This window comes from Pseudonaja textilis, chromosome Z (assembly GCF_049901715.1).
Source record: "Pseudonaja textilis isolate UNSWEBS1 chromosome Z, rPseTex1.2, whole genome shotgun sequence".
Classification (NCBI taxonomy): Eukaryota; Metazoa; Chordata; class Lepidosauria; order Squamata; family Elapidae; genus Pseudonaja; species Pseudonaja textilis.
Genome location: NC_142008.1, coordinates 91055213 through 91068826, shown reverse-complemented (window position 1 = coordinate 91068826; position 13614 = coordinate 91055213). Strand labels below are relative to the sequence as shown.

The window sequence follows — 13614 nt, the reverse complement described above, 5'->3', positions numbered from 1 at the left end:
CCACTTAGAGACAAGCAACCTACTCTCAAATAAACAATTTGGTTTCAGAAAAAAACTATCCTGTAATCTGCAACTCTTACACTGCAAAAACATATGGACTACACAACTGAACCAAGGAAAAACAATAGACATAATCTACCATAGACTTCTGTAAAGCCTTTGATTTAATAGTACACGACAAACTACTCTTAAAACTAAAATCTTATGGTATCTCTGGACAACTGCATAACTGGACAGAAGCATTCCTGTCAAACAGACAACAAATGGTCAAAATTGGCAGTGTCCTATCAAATTCTGTACCTGTCAATAGTGGTGTCCCCCAAGGCAATGTGTTCTAGGATCAAGTCTCTTCATACTCTACATAAATGACCTCTGTGATCATATTAAGAGCAACTGCGTTCTCTTTGCTGATGATGTAAAGCGGTTCAATACCACAGACAATACTGCTACCCTTCAAAAAGATCTTGACTATGTATCAGAATGGTCAAACAAATGGCAACTTCAAATCTCAACAAACAAATGCTCTGTCTTACATATTGGCAAAAAAATCAGAAAATAAAATACAAGCTGAATAGTCAAGATCTTGTTGATGATCCAAGCTCTGTAAAGGACCTTGGAATACTCATCTCTAATGATCTAAGTGCTAGAGCCCACTGTAACTACATAGCCAAAAAGGCATTAACAGTTGTTAACCTAATCCTACGTAGCTTTTTCTCTGGTAATATCACACTACTAACAAGAGCATACAAAACATTTGCTAGACCAATACTCGAATACAGCTCATCAGTCTGAAACCCACATTACGTATCTGATATTAGCACAGTTGAGAAAGTCCAGAAATATTTCACAAGAAGAATTCTCCACTCCTCTACTCGTTGTAAAATACCTTATGCCACCAGACTTGAAATTCTAGACCTAGAAAACCTTGAAGTACGCTGTCTTCGGTCTGATCTAAGTATGGTATATAAAATCATACATTGCAACGACTTACCTGTCAATGAATACTTCAGCTTCAACCATAACAACACAAGAGCACACAATAGATACAAACTCAAGGTTAACTGCACCAAACTTGATTTCAGGAAATACGATTTCAGCAACAGAGTGGTCAATATCTGGAATACTCTACCTGGCTCTGTGGTTTCTTCCCCAAACCCCCAAAACTTTAACCTTAGACTTTCTACAATTGACCTCACCCCTTTCCTAAGAGGTCTGTAGGGGGCGTGTATAAGCGCACCAACGTGCCTACTGTCCCTGTCCTATTGTTTTTTTAATTTTTCTTATATGTACCCATTTCATGTATTCATAACTTATACCTATTATATACTTATACCTATTATCTTGTAAGCGATTTGACAAATCAAAATAAATAAAATAAATAAAAAATAAGATTCCCTTCCCTCTATTTGGTTTTGTGACTGAGTTGTGAAACAACTGTTCTATACAATGGAAAGACTGAATCCTGCTTCTATCAGGACTAGTTTTCCTTTACTTGTGCATTCTGTTCTGGGAAAACCAATTGGCTCATTTGAGGCTATATTATTATCAGCAAAACCATGTGTCATTTCCTGTGAATATGGTATTCAGGCTTTTCATTGTTTCCCTTCTTTTCAAAACCCCCCTCCTTTTTTCTAATCCTTTGAAAGCAAGGAAGCAGAGTGAATGGGAGGCCATATGATGAATCTCTGCTCATTTGCCTATTAAATAAGCTGTGGTTTCCAAATCTAAAATAGAGTGGCATTCAAGAGATGTATAAGTTACTGTACTTGAGCTACTTTCTCACAATGGTTCCTACTGTGGAATATATTGACATGTTGCATTGAAGAGGGTAGAGTGAAGTGACCAAAACATTCCATTTCTATCATATGGTTCTTTCCATTTCCAATGATTGTTCTTAATGATATGCTATCTTGAGAAATATTTTGTTTACTAAGAATATAATGTTTCATAGTTATTATACATTTTGTAAATTGAATTATACTTAATGAAATTTCTGTTCAGAAGCTCTTCTACACGGGTGTCAAACTCAATTTCACTGAGAGCCACATCAGGGTTGTGTTTGACCTTAGGGGGAGGGGGGGCTAGGGTGGGTGTGGGCCAGCATGGCCAGCATGACATCACTGTGGGCCAGCATGGCCAGCATGACATCACTGTGTCAGGAGGTGCCTGTGGTGGCCTGAGCAGTCTGCCAGCAAAAATGGGCTCCTGAGCTCAGTTTTCAGCTGGGATGGCCTCCTGCAAACCTCTGCCAGAAAAAACAGAGCTCAGGAGGGCCGTGCATGACCGGTCCCTTGCTGTTTCCAGGGTAGCCCTGCGGGCCAGATCTAAGCACCCTGTTGGCCAGATCCAGCCCCTAGGCCTTGAGTTTGACACTCCTATTCTAGTATATCTTGACACAATTAGTTACCATTTTGACATAGCCTACAACTCCATTTCCTCTGGACACTTGGCCAATAAATTAAGAAGGTCCCAGAAAAATTGCTTAAAGAATTGGTTAAAAAGAATTGCTTAAAGTTGTATATTTATAATTTTAACTGCTGCAGATGAGTAGGAGTTTAGTTACTCCTACAGGGAGCAGTGTTTTCAAATGCTCTGAGGAACCAATTGGGACAGGTTTGCAACCAGGAAGGAATGTTTTTCCTTGAAATCAAATTGGTTTCTATTCTTATAGCATAACATGTAAGCTGAGTAATTTACCTGAGTTATTACCTCACTAACCTGTAGCACACAATAGCATTGATATATGTAGGTTTGTTTATAGTAGAGAGATGAAGTGGCCTTCCTTCTATGCCTAACAATTGGAACATTCCCAAGAGGTTAGTCATGATTATATTTGTCCCAAGCAGGTTTACAAGTTAAGTGAAATTAAAAACTTGCATGTTTGATTCAGCCCCTCTTATGGTTTGTGTTTAAAGTTGAAAAGACCAGGCAATCAGACCCAAAATCTAATGAAATACTAGCCTTTTTTTTTACTCATCTTCTAATATGAAAACTTCCAAACAAAAATTGGCAACTAACAAGCATTCATACAAATCTTAGTATATGAGCCAATAACTTGCTTTTATTGACAAATAGCTGTGTTCCTAAAATGAGATTCAGGGGTAGGATTCTACTTGTTCAGACCGGTTCTATAGAACCAGTTGCTACGATTCTGTGCAATTCGGAGAATTGGCATGTTTTGCCACTGGCTGGTCCCTCTCCTCCCGCCCCTTCCCATGCAGTCACTCCTTTTAGATTAGCAAGAAAGCAGAAAATTGTGGGATTTCTTGCTTTCTAGCTAATCTAAATCGCTGTTGTACTGCTTTGCCTTCGCCCAGAAGCTTCCCTGAGGCCTAGTCAGTTGTGGTATTCGGAGGGGGGGGGGGGAGTTGCTAGAGAGCAGAGTGGACCTTCCTTAGGACTAAAGCTTCTATTTTTCAGTGCAGACTCAGGCAGCAGATTGTAGAAAGGTAGATCTGTGAGTGAATCTGTGATTCTGCAAGCAACTCAATCCGCCTGCCTGCTTTGCCTGATTTTGGGTTAAAATTGCTCTTTTTTAAATAAAAAAATTCAATATTTACATAAATATTTACAATATTTACCACCAAGCCACACCCACAAATTAGGCCACACCCACAGAACTGGTTGTTAAGAAATCTGAATCCCACCCCTGATGAGATTCCTAATGGAGCATAACTACTCAGATGGAGACAGGCTGATATCAGCACAATAACAGGATGCCACAAATAATGGATTGCTAAACAGAAGTGCAGCTTCTTTTGAAATTGTCTAGTATGCTACAGTTAGCCTGGGTAATTATTTACCCAATACAGGGATGGGAATCTCCAACGGATGCACTGTATTTCATCCACTGCAATAGCTGTGAAGAAAAGTATATCTGGGAAACTTTTATTTCCCTAATTATTTGAGCAAAATGGGGGTGGGGTAGGGGGGCAGAGGGAATCCAGGAGGTCAGGAGACAAGATCTTATTTGCAAAAGCAAGCTTTCTGACTCACATTCAGTTCAATTATCCAGAGGAGTGAGATGAAGAGAAGGTCAAAAGTCACAAAGAGACAGAAGGTTCGCCGCACATCAGAAATGGCTCTTCTTCTCTCAGGAGAAAAGAAATGTGGAGAAAACCCCGGGGAATATGAAAGTGAGGAAGCAATGGCAGGAAGACTGTGATCCAAATCAGCGTTCTGCAAGTTACACAACTTGCTCATCCTCGGAGTGAGCAGTGAAGTTGTTGATATTCATGTACAGATGTGTCATCCGTGATCTTGTCAATGGATCATCTGTTTTGAGGGAAAGAAGAGAGGTGAAAAGAGGAAACACATGTATAAGGCCTTCTAGATGTTAAAACTATTCTTTCTACCAAGCAATCAGGATGGCATATTCAATAGAAACCCAAGCATATTTTTGAATTAGATCAGATTGACTTGCCGTGGTTGCACAGTTGTTCACGGCAAGTGGAATCCCATCACTACCACTTCTTCACAAGGCATGCAGGCAAAGAAATGCAGTATCACAATACAGATAGGAGGGGTATAAGAAGAATGCAAAAGCACCTACCCAGAATGAGCTGAAATAAATCTAAATACAAATTCACTTTTAATATTTGTTTAGAATAAGATAGGACTTATTCTGTGCGAGCAGGAATGAATCTGGCTTCCTATCTTCTTCCCCATTGAATTTCCTTGTGGGAACTGTCAAGCTGTCAGAAAGCATCCAAAACTCCACTCCACCCCTCCCTCCAGCTGCCCATTTTCTTTGCAAATGCAAGGCCAGCAGACAGATAAGCGGCTGCTGGGGAGGTAGCAAGGTTAGCTGTGGTGTATGTGGGCAGTGTGGGTCAGGAAGGGTGTGAGTAGGCGCAACCAATGTCCCATGTGTCAGGGAAGTCGTGAAGGGAAATACGTGAGCTGGTTCTGTGAGAGACTTTGTGTGGTTAGGGAGAGCGTGTGTGAATGGGTGGCATGGACCAGGAAGGGTACACTGGGATGGATGATAAATCTACACATGTTGGGTAGTGTATGTGAGGGTGATGCAGACTGATGGGGGTTGCAGGAGTGTGCAAGAGGTGCTGTGTGTGTGGTGAGATTGGAGAGGACAGGTGGGAGAATGGAATAAGTCAGTGTAGGGAGGTGTGCAAAGGTTGCCACATTTGTTGAGTAGGTCTGGAGAAAGTGGGGTGAGAAAAGTGTGTAGGATTTCCTTTCGCTGGTTTGTCCTCCCTCCCTCTGCTGTGTGGAAGGGCTTATAGGAATCATGTGACAGGATCATGTGACAGCAGCAGCTAGATCACATTAGTCACAATTTCCCCAAACTTCGTTCCTCAGAAACAACAGGTTCTGTAGTTAACCCATTTCAGCTCTGTTGATAAAATTTTGCCCTATTATACACCCTTTCATCCAGGTAAAGTTACACATATGAGAGTTTTAATAGTTCATAAATTAAACAACACAGGAAGTCTCCTGAAGGTTTTTGAACATGAGTAATCTTTTAGGAAAAATGAACAACTGGTAAGAAGTTATGACGCTCACTTCTGAAGTACTGTTCAGTAGATTCAATGGCAGAATGAAAGCAAGTATGAAAATGCTGGGCCATCCTATTCCAGCTTCTGTCAGTTGATCCATGTGGGGGATGAGAAAATCATATCCCCCTCCCTAATATCTACAACTGTTATATCAGATGGTGGTTTGCAGATTTGGAAACAATCAAAGGTCATCTAATCCAACTTTCTACCCAAAGACAGCAGGGTTGGAAGAAGTATTCCGCAATAACTAGACTCTAGAAGCAAAATACATGGGAGGTGGGGGTTCAGTCTTCTCCATACCTCATTTGCATTTGCTTGGGATAAGGCCAACCACCCAACAATCAATCCAGACAGATCAAATTATAAAATCAAAATTGCAATTTTAAAAAGTTCAACAGTTAAAAAAAAAACAGAAAAAAGCTTTGTTCCTCGGCATAGCTAAGCTCCAAGAACAGGGTGTGTGGAATTTGTGGAGGGGGGTGGGGTGGGGGAGTTCCAGATCTGCAAAAAAAGTAAACTGTCCAAATTATGAGTCACATGTTACATCTCCCCAAGTGGCAGCTTTCATCATAAAATTTATGCCAGTTACGACCGAGGCAATTAGATTTTCCATCTGTGCATTTTGCAAGGAAAAGCTACAATTTACACATGTGTGTGCCCTTTCCATAAAGGTTGCTATGTATGTAGGCATCAAACTTGGTTCCCAAGCAACATTCAAACAGTCCCTGCTAAAATGACCTTCAATCACTAAGCTTCACTGGATTTAGGGGTGGGGAAGGACGAAAGTCACTGTAAATAATACTGTAAGAATTGGCAGTTTTATTCCTTATTGGAGATAAGTGGCTTAAAGTTCAGCCATTTTACAATTCCCTTACAATATATGCCTGCTATCACTGCACAACTTTGAGACCCCTTACATTTCTATCATAACATCCATCTCAAAAAGATAAATAATGAATCATAACTAATTCCTCTGGTTAAAAAGAACAAAAACAAGAGATTTCTTAGAACAAAACCTAGGTTTATGAAGAGAAGGAGAACAATGCTATGTATTTGGTTATCAAAGTTAGGGGGGAAGTGAACATACTTTACCAAAGTAAAAAAAACAAAAAAAATGAACACTTTTTATTCTAAATAAATAAAAAGTATATAGAACCCCAAATGTTTGTATAATATTGGTTTAATTATAGGAGTTGCCATTTTACTGAATACAATGAGAAGAGTTGTCTGTTTCATCAGATTGCACAATCTATTTCTGCCATTTCAGCTCTTGCTTCACACTGGGCAAAGAAGTAGATTTAGACTTATTAGGAAAAAACAATCTCTGATCCTCTTGACTGATCCAGATTGGATCCTCCAACATTATCCCGGAACACGTAAATTTGCCATCATTCATGTTAGGAAGTTCTCCTATATTCAAGGCCACTGCTGTTGGGCAGCTAAAGGCTATGGTTGAGAGGGTTATGTCCAGCTTTATCTAACAGACCAGCGACAGCTCTATCTGAATTATGAGATTCTTGCATGGGGACATATAGTCTTTGTCACTTTGAAACTAGATCACTGCAATGCTCTATACATGGGACTACCTTTGAACACTATTCAGAAATGGTTATTGAGTGCCTCCATTTATGGTGGATGTTAGCTGTCAACAGCACATTTTGCCTGAACTACAGGCCTATGTTGGTGGCCAATATGTTTCTAAATGAAAATCAGAGTTACAAAATCAGTTATGTTTTTCTGTTGCTGGCTTGGCCCTATTGAATAGTCTCCTCCCCAAAATTAAAGCTTGTTCATCTATTCTAGCTTCAAAAAGCTCCTTTTCCGCAGATGGCTGGTAGTTTCTGGGTTATGAGTTTTGCCATTATTTTATTATTTCATGTACTTTTACTCACTTCGTGGGGAGATAAGTAGCAAACAAAATAGATATACAAATAAAAATTATAAATTTGTTTTAATTATTTTAGCACCATCCTGTACTTTTACTACAGACATTTTAAATGCTGAACATTGTGAATGTTTCATTTTTAATTGCTATTCTAAACTGCCATGAGTCTCAAATAATTTGATGGGATATAAATGCAATAAATATGTGTTTAAATATGTGAAGTCATATAAGATTATTTGTCATAGTAACTGAGAATTTCACATAACTGCATTGGGAATTTCTTTTTTAAAATTTTATTCTATTTTTCATCTTCTTCACCTGACAATGAAGATTTGACTTATGTCCTACTTTTATCTTTGATCAACTCAAGGCAACAAAAGCTCCTGTCTTCTTTTTTCCTCATAGCAACAAGCCTATGATGAAGGTTGGGCTATATGACAGTGACTGGTCCAAAGTTATTCAAGAAAATTTTATAGTTGGGGGAGGCTTCTAAGAAAGGGGGTGAGGGAGAGAAAGAAAAATTATCCGTTTATCTTTAACCCAAATCCTCAAGCTTGAACATTATAGTTGATTTATTCTCTAAGTGGGATATATATCTGAAAATTGGAATTTTGTATGAACTATCTTCAATTCTTTCAAACATTTCAATCTTGAATATTTCACTTGAAATATAATGAACAAGTTTAAGCATACTACTAACAATAGGGGTACAAAAAAATCCACCAGGGCTCCAGACTTCACAAAAGAATGAGGATCAAGACCAGCATTTTTCTTCAAGCTTTAGATTGCAACTAATTTTACTCTTTGCTATCTTGGCAATATCAGCTGGAATGAAGAGAGTTCTAGATAAATATACCCAGAAAGAACTCAATGGAAAAGATTGGACTCTGAATAGAAAATCTATCAGCATTTCACAGTACAATTTGCAAGGTGTGATTGCTGGTCTAGAAGTAATGTAGAATTCCACAATTATTTTTGTCTCACAGGTGTATTTCAATTTTTTTTACTCAGGGTGAAGGAGCTCCAAAAAGATTGATAACCTCAACATGAAAAAAGTTCAGTCTTCGCACCAGACTTTGATCTTGGGTTCAGGGTTTTCCAAAACTTCTCTCAATTCTTTCTTCTGAGGGACATAACAATAAGAACAATGTAGCTTTAATTTTTGCTACCAAATTTGCCTAAATTTCAATGGTTCCTTTCACTTAGGAACTTTTAAGCACTCTTTAAAGAAAAACAATGAAGGTAGCTCTGAACTTACAACACAGTTGGAACTAGAATTTCCACTGCTAAGTCAGATGGTTATTAGATGAGTTGTATTTAATTTTGTGACCCTTCTTGCTATGGTTAACTGAACCACTGCAGTTGTTAAATGAACTGTGCAGTAGTTAAGCAAATTTGGCTCCCCACATTGACTTGTTTGTTGGAAGCCAGGTGAGAAGGCCACAAATGGTGATCACATGTCCACAGGATGCTGCAATCATTATAAAGATATACTGGTTGCTAAGTGTCCAAAATTTAATCATGTGATCCAGGAATGCTATAATGGTTGTAAGTGCAAGAACCAGCCATAAGTCATTTTTTTTTACTGCCATTGCAATTTTGGTTATTAAATGAAAAAATTAAATTAAATTGAGACTACTGTATCAGAAGGAAAGCTGATATGACAATCTGGAGCAAAGTGTCCTCAATCTATAAAATCTAAAATTTATTGATAGTTCGGAGAGGTGATAAATGGTTGAATAGGAGTGGCAGCAATGAAGACAAGTTCTTAATGGCTTAATTGTTTTTGGAATTAGAAACGAGAGTAAGTTAACAGGAATTTAAATTGACAAAAGAATCAAGGGAATAAAAATGAAACTGGAAAATAATGCAAGCATGAGTAAAATCACTTCCTGATCACAGAAAAATCCCAAATGATCAACCCCTTCTGCTTTTAAAATACGTTTACATGTTTTACACATTTCAGAAGGGGATTCCACATCTTCATATAACGTTTTGAGAAAATAAAGAAGCAGAACAAACTGCTATGTTAACTTGCTACAAAAAGACATGCTACTGTTTAGGCATGAAGGCCAACTAGTAGTTGGAAGGTAAAATTATTAAACTTATTTAGTGCACTGTCATAAACTCCTTTTGCTATGAACAGCACAGCCTCATAAACAAATTGGGTGTGACAAACACAACTTGCTTGTTAACAAGGATATAGCAGTGTTTGATTACGTAAATGTTACTTGAAGGTAATGAAAGAAAACTCGAATGTTTCGAAACAACTCACTACTCTTTCCTGGTTAGCCTGGATCAGCAGAGATTGCAATGGCAAACTAGAAACATAAGTGTATCGAAAAACCACCCAATAATAATAATCCTTAACTCTGTGTAAGAACCCTATTCAGATGAGTACAAACAACTCAGCAGCCCTGAACAGCAGAAAAAGGAATACAGCATCAATACAGTATCTTCCAACAAAATGGATATCCATACAACTTCATCAAATGTGCCTGACCTCTCAACCCAATATAACACAAGCTGTAAAAAGGATAACACTACCAAACATTAAAAAAAAAATCAGAAATCACTAATGGACCATTACAACCACTTGGAATCAGTATAGCACACAAACTAACTAAAGCCCTCCAAAGCATCCTAAGTTAACCAAAAGACCCAATAACCACAGAAGAAAAAACAAGAATCATCTAAATGTAGAGTGTAAAAACTACAACAGCCACTACATAGAACAGACAGAAAACTAATAGAAACATCTATAAACACCAACTAGCAGTAAAAAACATGATGAAAAACTCTAACTTCATAACATATCAACAGCCATAGTTTCAACTGGGAAACTCTGCATATCTTAGACCAAGCCAAGTCCAAAAAGGCTAAAACATTCCAGGAAGCCTGGCACTCTAACAAATCGGCCATCATTAGGCACACATAGATATAAATATCTACATATTGTGCAAAAGAGACAAGCCAAAGAGACCAAATCATCTCCACACCAGCAATCAGCACTCAGATCAGCATAGATTAACACCAAGACTATCATCAGATCAACAATTAAGAAGTAAACAATACCCAAATAAAAGAATTGCTAAATTCTTTGCCCAACCAAAGAGAATTGCCCAACCAAAGAGAATTGCTCAACCAAAGACAGCAAAGAGCCCAGCACTGGGAGAGCAAACTACTAAAATATAAACTGACAATTAAACTGCACTCCTTATTAGCACCGATGATGTTACCTTGTTTGGATAATGAAATTGTGCAAGCAAACCACCAAATTCAGAGGGCACCAAGGAATCACCTTGCCCTCCCTCATTTTAACCCTGATCTTCAGGTATTCTCCTTTATTGGAATATCTGTCCACCCACAGAAGATGACTCTGCAGGCATACCCAGGCAGTGGACTCTAGCCACCCACTCTCAGCATAACCTACCTCACAGGATTGTTTTTTTGGGGGAGGAATGGAAGGAACAACAATTATGTACACTTCCTTAAACTCGGGAAGAAAAGGTGGGCTATAAATCAAACAGATTATAAATCCATAGAACGTGATTGCCTGTCTTCCCGATCTACTCTCTTTTACATGTTTTACCGCAGTGTTTAATGCTGCTGTCCAAAATATCTGGAAAGAAAGCAGAGATTGGGAATTGTTGATTTATATCGTATTAGATGCATCTTTCAATCCATTAAAACGGTTGTTTCAATCTCTCGCCTTCCTTAACATTTCAATAACAAATGCCATAAAGCTTAAAAAGATTCTATGTTATAATTCACTAAGTCTACGGAAAATTACCATAGATTTTGTCCACCCGCGTAAACACTGAAACCCCAACTCTGCAAAACAGGGAAAACGTTAACGCTGTTTTAAAGCTTACTACATTAATTAATGTTGAATTATTTATTCTGAATAACCTATCGGGCAACACCATATAAAAGAACTGCTTTTTATTACTGAAGACTGGAGAATATTAAAGTATTAATCCATATGATTTAAGAGTGCCTGCCAGGCACGCTTTTCGCCGCTGCAACCACTGCATAAGGATTTACCTGTCAACCGCTGCCTCAATTTCCCATCGACAAGGGGAATCAAAGGAAAAAAAACGGAAGTCACCTCAATTTGAGTCGCACAATATTTCCGGTCACATGGCTAAATGTGACCACGCATAGCCGGAAGAGACCCCCTCCTGCAACTTCGATTACTCCGAACGAGAAACCAAACGGTGGGGCGGAGTCAAACGTTCTAAATCGGGCTGAGGGGGCGGGGCATGGAAGACAGAGTGGCATTTCTACTGGCTACGGCGATGGGCAGAGGAGGCCACGCCTATTGGCTGAGAGCAAATCGATTTGATTGGTTAAGAAAAGGGAATGAGGTATTTCAGAGCGCGAAACTGAGTGTAAATAAAGAGGTGTAAATAATTTTTTTTGGGGGCAAACTGGTGATAAGAGCAAGAGATTTCTCGAAAGCACCAATTAATGGGCGGCCAGTGACCGCATGCTATTTGCTTCCAAGCAGAACAACATTAACCGAAGAAAGAAAAACAAACGCAAGAAGGACGACCGGCAGCTCCTTGTGAAGAGGCGGAGTCTCGGAACTCTTTCCCGGAAAGGTTGGATTCTGGGAGCGTTTGCCCGAAAGCCCAGCGGGCACGTAGCTTGAATCCCCCTTCCCCCGTTTTTATGCTGTGTTTAAGATGGCTGCGTTCCACTTTTGAGTTAGCAAACCGTAAATCACCTCGAAGAAGGCTGGTTCTTGGGTTTTTGTTTGTTTTTGTTTGTATGATTGTGGCTTGTCCCCTTTTGTGACTGTCCCAAGTTTTTCATTCGTTTCTAATCTCAGCAGATGGCAGCACCTGATTTACCTGCAGATGGCAGCACCTGACTTACCTGCTCTGGGCTCAGTATTTGGATGAAAGTCCCAAAGGTGCTTCCCCACCCTCCAAGAGGCCACACAAGAGGACTTTCTGGGGTTTTTTTTAATGAGACCTTTGGCTTCTTCTTGGATGAGAAGTGAAACGTCTTAAAAAACAAACAAGCATCCCAGCCAGTCCAGTTGCCTCTTGAAAAAAAGCACTTTTGGGACACCCGTGACCTGGATGACTGAGAATCTCCATAGACATTTGGATGAAAGATCTCAAGAAGAAGAAAATCAGACCCGTAGGTTAGCCATAGGAAGTGAGAAGAAATCTTGGAATAAAGCAGTGGCAAATCATTGCTGCAGCGCTGGCCAGAAAACTATGGATCAGGGATGTCTTCCATTCTTAAATGTGTGTGTGAGAGAGAGAGAAAGAGAGAGAGAGAGAAGAAAAGGTACTTACTTTCTGTCAGAGTTCTAAGGAATGATATGACCTCTGTTGTTTCTCGAGAGTAACTGTTCAACCTCTTCTCACTCTCAGGTCTATCTTAAATATTCGGCTCATCTTCGTTGCCATTGTCTGAACCTAATTTCTTCCATTTAAAATATGTGCCCAGAACTAGATGCAGTATGCAAGATGAATATTGTTGTTATCCCATCTGTTTCCATACAGTATACATAACTCAAGGCAGCAGATATCTAATCCTCCTGTCTCATGTTTTCCTTACAATAACAGCCCGGTAGGCCAGATTGAGAAGTATTGGCCAAAGGAAGCCTGGAATAAGAGTTTTCTAATTTTTAAGTCAGCATCTTAGCTGCTACATTAAACTGGCCCTCAGTACCAATATGTCCCCTATAGAGAGGAGTGATTACAGTAAAGTCAGCGATACACAATTTTATAGTTTTTGTAGTTGCATCATATTGATGACTCACCAGTGTATATTTGATGTTTGTACATGTGCAGTTTCTGATGATTCTAAGTACAAAATTATAACCAAAGGAAACCATGTTTATAGACACTTTCATTGGGATAATCACCAATTACGTTCCTTATTTACTGCCAGCTTTGATCCCAAGAATTTCTCTCTGTATGTAGGGTTTTTTAAAAAGTTGATTATATAGAACTGCTTTTGATATTTTGGTGACCAGTTTGGTATAGTCATAGTGGTTAAGGGATCAGGATAGAAACTTGTAGACCATGAATTCTCATCCTGCCTTAGCATGAAGGTGACTGGGTGATCTTGGGCCAGTCACTCTCCTGCCTAGGAGGCAGGTAATGAGAAACCACTTTTGAAATAGTGCCAAGAAGACTACATTAACTTGCCTAGTTTGGTACTCATAATGTCATACTTTAGGGGACT

General features: G+C 39.1%; 1 protein-coding gene and 1 long non-coding RNA gene across 7 annotated transcripts in view; one reads left to right on the top strand and one right to left on the bottom strand.

The window, feature by feature from the left end:
* STARD3 (StAR related lipid transfer domain containing 3) overlaps positions 1 to 11652 on the bottom strand; it is a 47258-nt gene extending 35606 nt beyond the window's left edge. The window contains exons 1-3 of one of the 6 annotated variants that reach the window (XM_087916365.1): positions 11449 to 11612; positions 10835 to 11023; positions 3997 to 4275 (exon numbers count right to left, since the gene is read on the bottom strand). In XM_087916365.1, the coding sequence (XP_087772491.1) occupies positions 3997 to 4203 (207 nt within the window). In that variant the 5' untranslated portion in view covers positions 4204 to 4275; positions 10835 to 11023; positions 11449 to 11612. Of the gene's footprint in view, positions 1 to 3996; positions 4276 to 10834; positions 11024 to 11448 lie in introns of all 6 variants that reach the window. The other 5 variants (XM_087916368.1, XM_087916369.1, XM_087916366.1 and 2 more) reach the window with 5 other exon arrangements.
* On the top strand, positions 11545 to 12359 carry LOC148124145 (uncharacterized). Its single transcript, XR_015740089.1, has 3 exons — positions 11545 to 11771; positions 11915 to 12008; positions 12239 to 12359. It is a non-coding gene; the product is annotated as an uncharacterized LOC148124145 (long non-coding RNA).
* The last annotated feature ends 1255 nt before the right edge of the window (positions 12360 to 13614 follow it).